This window comes from Quercus suber, unplaced genomic scaffold (genome assembly GCF_002906115.3).
Source record: "Quercus suber isolate HL8 unplaced genomic scaffold, Cork oak 2.0 scaffold_5, whole genome shotgun sequence".
Classification (NCBI taxonomy): Eukaryota; Viridiplantae; Streptophyta; class Magnoliopsida; order Fagales; family Fagaceae; genus Quercus; species Quercus suber.
In genome coordinates, this window is record NW_027069471.1 from 2,719,926 (window position 1) to 2,731,201 (window position 11,276).

General features: G+C 35.4%; 1 protein-coding gene across 1 annotated transcript; it reads right to left on the reverse strand.

The window, feature by feature from the left end:
- Positions 1–6,220: 6,220 nt before the first annotated feature.
- LOC111998961 (silicon efflux transporter LSI2) lies at positions 6,221–10,899 on the reverse strand. The gene is made up of 3 exons (XM_024031090.2): positions 9,916–10,899; positions 9,579–9,768; positions 6,221–6,675 (listed from the first exon to the last, which is right to left on the reverse strand). The coding sequence occupies exons 1-3, from the start codon at positions 10,780–10,782 to the stop codon at positions 6,428–6,430; spliced, it is 1,305 nt and encodes a 434-aa protein (XP_023886858.1). The 5' UTR covers positions 10,783–10,899; the 3' UTR covers positions 6,221–6,427.
- Positions 10,900–11,276: the final 377 nt, after the last annotated feature.

Sequence of the window (11,276 nt, forward strand, 5' to 3'; positions counted from 1 at the left end):
GACACAAGTACCAAGATATAGAGAAGAAATGAGAAGAACACTGAGAGAAAAGAAAGTGAACAGTAACATTTCTTATGTAAATGTGGCCTCCTCGGGCTAGCTTGTACTGAGAAAGTGGTTCATCCATTTAAGAATATATGCCTTTTCTTCCTTGTTTTCCTCCTCGGCGGAGCCCCCCCTTTAGTTGTTTGTTTCCTTATCTTATAAATTCATTGTTTTGGGCCACGATTGGACTGATCCAGCCATTATTCTAAGTGGGCTTAGGCTGCCAGTTTTTTTGGTCCTTACCGTAATAATAAAAATGTCTTCGTCTTCCTTAAGCGACGAGGTCATTAGGCTGAATTGGGACAGTATCTACGGCGGGTTAAATTAGGACATCCACGGTTGGTTGAGTACCGGGATCTGGAGTTAAGGGTAGAACACAGCGCGGCACGGCATCTAAGTTGCTGGTAATCTCAAGATCAACCAACTCCACATAGGAGTCAATTTATTACACTAGCTCCTTCATACTGGGAGTATCTTCTTCTTTTTCGGCATCAGCAAGATTTTGACCTGGGGGGGGGGGGGGAGGAGGCTTTGGATAGGGTATTTGTTCAGGGTTCCTTAATGGGGAATCATCAGGCACCCCCATCACTTGTAAGGTAGCCACCTACCCTTTGTCGAACCCATGGTGCCGTGATTGGTAAATGATGGTTTCCACGAAGTTTTTGGCATTTGTGAAGCCCGCATTGTACCATTTATCCTCGCAAGCTTCCAAGGCTGCCTTTAGCTTGGCGACTTCATTGACCTGTGCCAAATTCAAGCTTTCTATTTTAGCCAACTTGAGTTCCATTCCCCCCAGTTTTGTATCCATCTCTGTTAGACTCTGCTCAGCCAATACCCGGGCATTCTCAGCTTCCCGTGCTCTTCTTTTAGCATCCTCTACAACCTTACCTTTATCTTTCGCTGTGGCCACAGTGGCGTCCTTCAAGGCCTTCTCTTGGTCAGCTTCCTTGACAGCCTTCTTCAGTCGGTCCTTAACGATGTAAGCTAGTTGTGCTGCTTTTATCACAACGTTAATAAGTATGAAAGAAAAATATAAACATTTACCCGTGAAAGAGAAGGAAAGCAAAGTGAATTATCACAATGGTGTGCCACTGGAGCTGAGCAGCTAAAGATTCGTTTGCACCACCCAAGAAGAAGTGCATGTCCTCCGGAAGCTATAGGCCTTCCAGGCTTCGTGCAACCTGGGCACCCTCACCATGAGCCCAGGTTCTAACACTAGGCGTCACCGGAAGAGGCTCGTTCTCGAGCCTAAAGATAGTTTGGCATCCTACGGCTGAGCGTGTAGAGGAAGATGCCACATTAGACCCGAGCTACCTGGTAGGATGAACGCTGCCAGTGGGCTCCCGAATAACTATGTAGCTCATTGCAGCAACCAGGGGAGTCCTCGAAGGGGCTTCTTCTTGTACTTGGGGGTGGTTGGCAGTGCGCTGTCTTTTTCAGGTTCGAGTGGCCAGAAGATGCTGATCTTTGCCTTGGGCTTGTTGCTGTTACGCTACTGGGCGGGCGTCGGGAGTAAACCTATCAATCGTCATTGTCCTTCTGGTTACCATGTTGCCTTCTTCCTGCTTGGCTTCTACTTCTAAAAAGTTTATTGATTCAACCTCTGCCTATTCGGCTGATTGGACCACAGCACTAGGCTCCTCAACGGGTCTATGGACGGCGCGGCCCTGGAAAATGGAGTTAGCTGAAGCATCCCTCACGGGTACTAATGACTCACTCTAACCAATCGGGGGCCGAAATCCTGAGCCTCGCCCACGGCCAGGTTGGAAGGAAGGAAGTTCGGATGGCGCACGTCAATGTACGATAACAGGGGACTATTTACTAGTAAAGCCTGCTCGAAAGGTTGCCAGGTAGAATAGACTAGGGTACAACCAAGTATAAGATGAGACACCCAGAGCTGCCCGTCAAAATTCAAAAAGATCTCTGACCGAAGTATAAAATTCAAATCCCTCACATGTACAACTCTGATGTCTGGCTTAAATCTCTTGCCTTCTGCACCAAAAAAAAGAAAAAAATTGGCACATTTTTAGAATATAATAAAGACAAAGAAAGCACAAGTGCAAATAATTGATTACACACGATACCGACCAACATCCCGAGGCGAAGTTGGGCAGGTGAGCTCGTTGGCATGCCAGTTGCTGCTTACCCGGACATATTCTCCCGCTGAATTTCTATTAGAATCAGGTAGGCATGATATAAGTCGTACTCGTACATCCCTAACTTTTAAGTAGTAGTCTGTCCTAATGTTACCACGTAAACTATACATGAAGTTAATATCATGATGATCTAGCTGTAACCCGTACAATTGGTTTAATCAGCTAATGCAACTCACTACTCGATAAAAATTGGGAGGGAGTTGGTCGGGACTCAATTCTTAAAATCTAAGCGTCCTAAGTATCAGAGGGTCCACGGGGAACCTAACCCCTCCTTCTAGGATAGCCATTAAGGGAAAAAAAAAACACTACCTGAGGGCACCGCTGAAGAGCGATATCACCCTCATGACAATAAGCCACTTCTACATCCCTAGGAACATCATAGATTGCTCTAAAGTTAGTCAGAGATGCCTCAGTGTTAAGAAGGTGAGAGAACCCCATCCTCGAGTCTAGAATCAGAGAAGAAACTTAAAAAGAGAAGAGGAATGGGCAAAGGAACTTACTGTGGGCTCTAGGAATTGGAGATCTTGTTTGGAGAATCTATGCACGGGAAGAGTATGTTTGGCAGAAAAAAATTGAAGGAGTGGGGATGTAAAGAGTGGTGTGAGGAGTCATAAGGTACTATTTATAAGGGGAACACATTTAATGAAAAGGAGTGGGAAAAATCTTTTTAACTTCTTTTTGTAACTCCCACATGCGTGGCCTTGGTTCACGAACCACCAGGACATGATTGTGCTTAGACTTGAAAGGCTGTCATAGTGCTGCTTTTAAGAGGGCATTAACAACCATCATATTCTTCATTAATGACTGACGGTTAAGCTTCCCAAGAACTCCTAAATATTATATGGTTATCCTTGATTTGTTCTCGGTAGCCGAACACGAATCAAGGGGTGGCTATTGTACTGCATATGGTCCCAAGCCCATTAGGCCTTGGGCCTAGGCCCAAACACACTCCTAAGATATTCTCAAGCCCAAATGCAATGGTAGGCCCATACATATGGTAGCAAGATAGGCCCATGTCGATCATGTATGGGTTGGTCGGGGGATGTACTTACCCGAAGTAGCACGTGACCGCAGCAGCTCGGTATAATTGGAAATTGAAACTTTACAAACCCTAGATCTCTAAACCCTACAAACCCTAAATTTCTAAACCTTCTTATAAATATCTAATACCCTAGTTCTATAAATACTTTTTTGGCATAAAACTTGCACAAATGAAATTGGATGGGCTTGTGGGAGATGTTATGAATTTAGACATCAACAAAGAATCTATGGATGATAATTGTAGTCATAGTTAGGATTAGTCTACTATTTGCTCCAACTCTTTCAATATTGGTACTTAGCATTTAGCGAGTTTTGAGGGTATTATATTTTTGTTAAACAATGTTATTTTATTTTTGTTGAACTATGTTATTTTGAATTTAGGTTGAAGTGTATGCACTTTTTTTAGAGTGTAAAGAACTTATTTCTACATGGATGCTATATTTTTATTGAACGATATTATTTTTAATGTGGGTTGAAGACTTGAATTGTATGCACTACTTTTGGGATGTTAAAAAAAAAAAAAAAAAAAAATTCTAGATAGATGTTATATTTAATATTATGCAGGTTAAAATGGGTTGTGTTACATTCATATCAACCCAACATGACCCATTTATTAAGTGTGTCAAGTGAGTTGGGTTATGTCAACTCGCCTTATTAACCAGGTCGGGTTAGGGTTGAAAGATCACAACACGATTATTAAATGGGTTGGGTTTAGGTTGAGCTATTTAGTCGAATACCCCTACCTCGACACGACACGAACCCGACATGTAAACCCGAATTGACACCCCTAGGAAATGGGTTTTATATTGGACAAATGTGGAGACAAATAATAATTGCCCAATTCATTGAATTCAACTCTTGTAGTTCTACATTGAAGTTAGTCTTATGCAGAAAATTGAAAAGTTTTTTTGATTCCTACATTTCCCATGACTTTTTAGATTCATCTGTATCAATTCAAAGTGTGTTAAGTTATAAATGTATACAAATCCTTTGAATTTTATTCCTACATTTCCCATGACTTGATTTATATTGGACAAATGTGGAGACAAATAATATTTGCCTAATTCATTGAATTCAACTCTTGCAATTCTACATTGAAGTTAGTCCTATGTAGAAAATTGAAAAGTTTTTTTGATTCCTACATTTCCCATGACTTTTTAGATCCATCCCTATCAATTCAAAGCATGTAAAGTTATAAATATATACAAATTCTTTGAATTTTATTCCTACATTTCCCATGACTTTTGAAATCCATCCATATCAATTCAAAGCATGTAAAGTTATAAATGTATACAAATTATTTGAATTTTATTAATACATTGAAATAAATACATTTGCCATTACTTAAAAGTTTGACATAAATGCTAAATTTAGATGAGGTGGAAGCCTAAATGAGTAGGATGTCATACAATGTGCTATTTGGCAGAACCTCATAGTTTCCCACACGAGGTCTCTGCTTTTATATATATATATATATATTAATTATTAACTAAAATCTTCCTCTAATATTAATAATCTAACAAAAGCCAGATGTATTCTATAAACTCTACTGTTTCTTTCTTATCCTTAATATTAGATTAAAACAATTATTGCAATGTAAATAATTTAAATGTTATTAGTACTATCAGTGGTACTTAACCAATACATATATTAGTGGTGACAGTTTGAAAAACCGATTTTGACTCTTAAGTGTTCTAATTAGTGGATTGACTCTCACTTGTATACAAAATCAAACAATAGTAGTTTGCAACCACAATAATGAAGCAATCACAAATATGTCACCACAATCTAAACCCATTAAAATAATGAATGAAGTAGCATTAGGATTTGAACTCTAGACTACTTCTACACAAACAAACTCGTCCACACCAATTATGAACTCTAGTAGGTCTGTGAGCTTACTAATAAAGGGTGACTGTTTCTATGGTTTCAAAGGAATCAATTCAGGCTCACAAACAAAGTTTTTTGTTTAGAATAAGAAGAAAGACACATTTGGATCTACTTTGTATAGCAAATATCTTATCTTAAAATTTGTGTCTTAGAGGGCATTTAAAGGTACGTTAAGAATCATCACTTCAATCAGTTTTTGAGTCAAGTTAAAGACTAATAGCTATGTAATTTACTTGAGCGATAGTTAAATGAGAATCATGTAGATTTCTGCCTGACTTCAACTATTGCTCAATTGAGTCCTAACTTTGCTTGTGCAGGCCTTAGGAACTTTTAACTCCTTGATGCAATTCATTACACAAACTCTTACCTAACTAGATTCTCAAAAAAAAAAAAAAAAAAAAAAAAATAATAACAATAATAAATAAATAAATAAATAACTTAGTAACATTAAATTCAACTCTCCTGACACATAATTTTTCATATAGAAGTTGCCAATACTAAATCCAAAACAATAGTAATTGGTATACACATTGTTGGTATACTAAAGTTTTAAACAAATTGAATGACTAATGTTAACTGTGTTTATCAATTTTTAATTTATTTTTTATAATTTGATAGTCCAATGGGGAAAGTGAGATTTAAACACTGGATACATTCATTAGAAACAGTAAGAAGTATTAGTTGAGCTATAAACTATAGGACTCTAGGCTATCAGTTCTTGAATACGGTTAAATGTTATCTTACGACAATGAACATTTCATATTGACCTCATATATTTAAGTACTATAAAATAAACAAACTATAATTTGATTGGATTTCTCAAAATATAAGTGACTAAGGCTAGAATAGTATTACAAGATCGAATTGGGATTTGAATATATAATTATAGTAGTTTGAATTCAGAAAGACTTCTTCTTTCTAAACTCTGACCTGTTTGATATTTTTATTTCGTTTTTCATTTCCAACAAACATTCATATGTCTGTTTATGAGATGTACATCCTTATTTTGGTAGATTGAAAAAAAAAAAAAAAAAGAGAGAGAGAGAAAAAGAAGAAGAATTTTTTTGCAACAAAAGAAAAGGAAGAATTGAACCTAAAGTCTAGTGAAAAAACACTCTTCTCAAATGCAAACTATAGCCATTATTTAATGCTTTGAAAAACAAACACTGAGCTGGTCAAACTAATAGTATAAATAGGCAAGCGATGCACAGTTCACCCCATTGTTCTGTGGATGTCTATCTGAAATAATCACTCAACAACTATTGAAAAACGTGTAATGTGTAAGAGCATTAACATCATCTTATAAGTGTCAAACCAATGGTAGTGACTATAAGAGTTGAGGGGACTCCAAATTTGAGATGGCTCCAAAAGGATAAAGTGTACCCAAGTTGGGGAGCTCGGCGAGCCTGCTCACACACGATTATGTTGGCAGCTGATCCCAATAATGAGAGGTTCCCAGCTACTGTGCTGACCCAAGCTAAGATTAGCCATGCCTTCTTCTCATCATCTGCCGATGCTGCCATTCGGGCTCCAAGCAAGATAACTACACAATATTAACACGAGTTATAGGAACTCTTGTGTAAATAGTTTTAAAAATGGCCTTTATGATGCCGAATAATGGCTTACAGCAGACAAACAATTTATCATAAATCAACAAAATATTCGGGAAAAAACGAAATGAAAGAAATGAACATTAACATGAACCTCAAGAATGTTCATAACAAACAGAATACAACATCAACTTAGAGATGTATCACCAAAATCATTAGATACTTTTTATATGAAAGAAAAACCTAACTAGTCTATTAAGGATCCATAGGTGACCCCAAAATTTTGGGACTAAGGCTTTGTTTGTTGTTCTTGTTGTTGTACATGAAAGAAAAACAATTCTTAATCAGAGATGCAGAAAGAAAGATTAAACCACAGTACCAGGCTACCAGCTCATTTATGAAAAACAATCTCACAGATTCAGTGCAAGAGCATCCCTTGTTCCCTATATTATGTACACAAGGGCTAGGGGTAACTGAGAGCCTTGTCAACTCACAGTTATCATTACTGGTATAAAAATCCCTTTGTTACTGAAAGGAAAATTTCCTTTTAGCATAAACTGCAGAATGTTTGTTGTTTAATTGAATGCTATGACAAAATTCTGAAGGGGTAAGCATATCCAAAAATTGTTTATGGTTTTACAAAATGTCAATTGAAAACAACAACTTGGTGAGAGATGCTGTTGTCATTGCAATTATCCTGAGACTTTGAGAAATGACCCAGAAGGGTGCTAGTTTGTGTACAAAGTGAAGTGAAAGACACTTCTTAGACTGAAAGACTTGTTCAGTAAAATGGTGGTGTACTATCAGCTTGAGTAAGATTTGAACATGCATGAGAAATGTTAGTGTCAGTTGTCTTAAGTATTTTTTTTTTTTTAAGAAGTGAAATTGGGAAGAATCTTGAGAAAGGTTAATGTCAGTTTGTCTCAAGTAGAGAAAGGATCTTGAGAAGAAGTGAAAACCAAAAATATGTAATCTATATCTATATGTTACTAAAAACTGAAGTGTAGCGTTTAATGCTACTGCTCTCATGTTGTGTCACATTAGTTGTCATGTCTTTTTTTTTTTTTATTTTTTAAATGTAATTTGTCCTACAATTTTAAAATAGTTTTTACAATTTTTAGCCCTATAAATGCAGTCCACTACTTATTTATTTACTTCTACTATCACCCTATAATAAATCCAGCCCACCACTTATTTATTTACTTCCACTATCACCACATAATAAATCTGTATAATTAATCCAACCCACCTCTTATTTGTTTAGTTCCACTATCAAGCCCAACCCAAAGCCTTTTCAATTCAGCTTTAGGTTTTGTGTGAGCATTTTCAGCTTTAAGGAAGGAAAAAAAAAAAAAAAAGCCTTTCTACAATTGTTTTAAACATTTATTTTTTTAATATTTACATTTCTCCAACCTTTTTCTCTCCCTTACTATTTTGTCTCCCCACTACTTCTTCAATCTTTCTCCCTCCCTTACTTTTTCATCTCCCCACTACCTTCTACATTAATATCATTCTTCTTCTTTCTCTTCATCTTCCTTTATTTTTGTCTTTTTTTATTCACACCTTCTTACTATAAATTTATTACTATCTCTTCTATTCTATGCATAATTTTTCCTCACAAAAAAAAAAAAAAAAAGGTTCCCCCTCTCTCTCTCTCTCTAAATTTTATGGTGGATTTTTTAATTTTTCTTGCATCTCTACTTTAGGTTAATAATTTTTATATTCTTTAAAACTCTATTTTGGGTTAATGCAATTTAGTTTTTTTTTTAAATTGTTGTTGTTGTTGTTTTTCTTTTATTTTATTTTTATTTTTATTTTTAATTCTCTTTGATTGCTAAATGTTATCCTATTGCGTTCTAAAGAATTAAATATAGTATATAAAAATATAATATTATTCTATTACATAACATGATTTGGATAATTTGATATTTATTCTGTTACATAACATGATTTTTTATAGTGCTCAATTTAGATGTTAAATAATGAGACTTTACTAATATTTGTTTATTTTCTAATCCTTTGTAGTGGACAATGTACTCTTAATAGTTGTATTAGAAGTACTCTATAATGCCATTTATTTAAAGAAAATTAAAGGCTAGCCAAACGAAAATGATCGGATAGGTGACAAATTTTAACTTTTGCAATTTTATTTTAATTATTATTATTTTATAACAATGCATGTATAGAAATTTAATTCTTAGATTTTGCTAATAATCGTTTATTTGATAATATGTTTTGGGTGGCTGAAATTATAATTTTTACAAAGAAAATAACCTTAATAGATTATCAAAAACAAAATTTTATCATAATATTAGTTCAATTAATCATTGTTAAGTTTTATTAATTTTTTTTAGTTTACGTTTTTTTGGTGTTTTGGATTGTTCCTATATTACATTTATGATTGTTCCTATAATAAATAAAAATATAATTACGAAATACATTACTCATTATTAGATTAGTTTAAATTGTAAAAAAGAAATTTAATAAAACCACCATAAAATAATTATTTCGCGTGGGTTCACAGCTAGTAAAAAAATAAAAACTGGGAATACTATGATATCCCGAAGAGATAAGCTGTATGCAAAGTCCAAACTATACACTAACATATTCCCCAGAAATCTAAAGACAGCGCAACAAACTTATATGCATCCCAATGTTGAATTAGTCTCTGTACAGCTTGAAATTGCTAACAAGAAAGCTTGGCAAACTCGTTTTATTCAATAAGGAAAAAAGTTGTTTAAACTTCAAAACGGACTTACAAACAAGTGTTAGTCCAAAAAGCTAATTTCATCTTACATATCCACAAAAAAAAAAAAAAAGAATTATGAAACAGATAATAGAAAAAAAAAAAAAATATATATATATATATATATATGGAAGAAATCCATCAACATACCAGTTGGTACATTTGAAGCCAAATTTGACATGACAAGTATGACAGCGGCGAGAATTGCTATCCCACTAACACGATCGATTTTTGAATAGGGCTCCATAAAGTCCCATAGAGTACTTGGGATTCCAGTTTTGTTAAAACCTTCAACTGTGATAAACATTCCACAAAAGAAAACTAACAGAGAATAGGAGACCTGGCAAAGAAGAGAAATAAACTTGACATATAGTAAACTCTCCAACATGCAATCAATGGTCATAATCACCAAGAAGTTATGATTTACAGTTTTTTTATAGGGAAAAAATAATTTAAAGGTAGAAAGCAACGTGCTTGCAGATTATACCTTTTCAAAGCTTGGCCTAGCATCCCTGAAATCAAGAACCACAAGAGCAAGCGCAGCAGTAATTGCAGTCCACGACATATTTAGACCCACAAGCCAAGCAATCAACATTCCTATAGTAACAAAGTAAACACATGATTTCCACAATATTTTTTTCCATCTTGTGGTCAAATCATCTTTTCCTTCTGAATTCACTTCCTCCTCCGCAATAAGTTCTACAGCTACATCTTTCTCATCCTTTTCAATAGATAACAACTTCCAGTACATACATAGAAGAAGCAGGGCATTGACAATTACACCCATGATCATTGCAGGGAGAATTCCTATTAGAAAATTCCCGAAAGATATCTTGCTCTGAACGGCTATAAACAAGTTTTGGGGGTTGCCAATTGGAGTTGCTGCCGACCCAATATTTGCACTAGAGGCCAGGGCAAGAAGGAAAGGATGAGGTGGGAGATTATGTCGCCTTGCAATTTTCAAGACAAATTCAGTCAAAACTACACAAGAGGTATCATTAGTAAAAAAAGCACTTGAAATGGCAGAAATTAGGCAGACTCGACAAATTAAATCCTTTGGCCCTCTACTCTTCCATGAGAGCAACTTTCCCAAGTACTTGAACATATCTGCCCTTTCAAGATATATACTGACAACCATGGTCCCAAAGAGAAGACCAAGGATTTGAAGATCAATTGCAGCATATGCTTGATCTGCAGTTATGACTTGAAATACGACCATTAGCATGCCCCCCAGGAGGGACCCCGCAGTCCTCCCAACTGGTAGAAAAGGAACAGCTGGGAAAACCGCCAATACCCAGAAGACTGCAAAAGCAATTGACCCTAGAACCACTTTTACAGAAGAAGCCAAAGCCATTTTTGCTGCTCAGCAAGAGAAAATCTTGTTGTTATACTATTCCAAGGGCTCTATGTTAATGAAATTCCCTAGCTGATGCCATATTATTGCAAAGTTCCAAATTTGGACCGGGTCTTAACAGCCCGAAGGCTAAACACGAAAAAATGTAATTTTTTTTTGGTATAGTACTATAGTATCATCGTAAATGTATGATGACACTGTAGCACTATGCCAAAACCAAATAATAATATTTTATTTGTCTGAGGTCTCTCTTCACACATTCTGGGGTCTCTTGATGTTTGGTTTGATATTTGGAAAGAAATAATAAAGAAAGATTAAAAAGTAATATTTTAATAAAATGGTAAAATAATAGAGTTTTGGGATGTTGGTGTATTAATAGGATAGGATTGCATTTTCTATTGTGAATGCTCTAATGCTAGGGACAAATATTTTTACTATTGGTGGTGACGTTGACCTCGTAAAATTATTATTCATTTTTTTTTTGTTCATTGTTA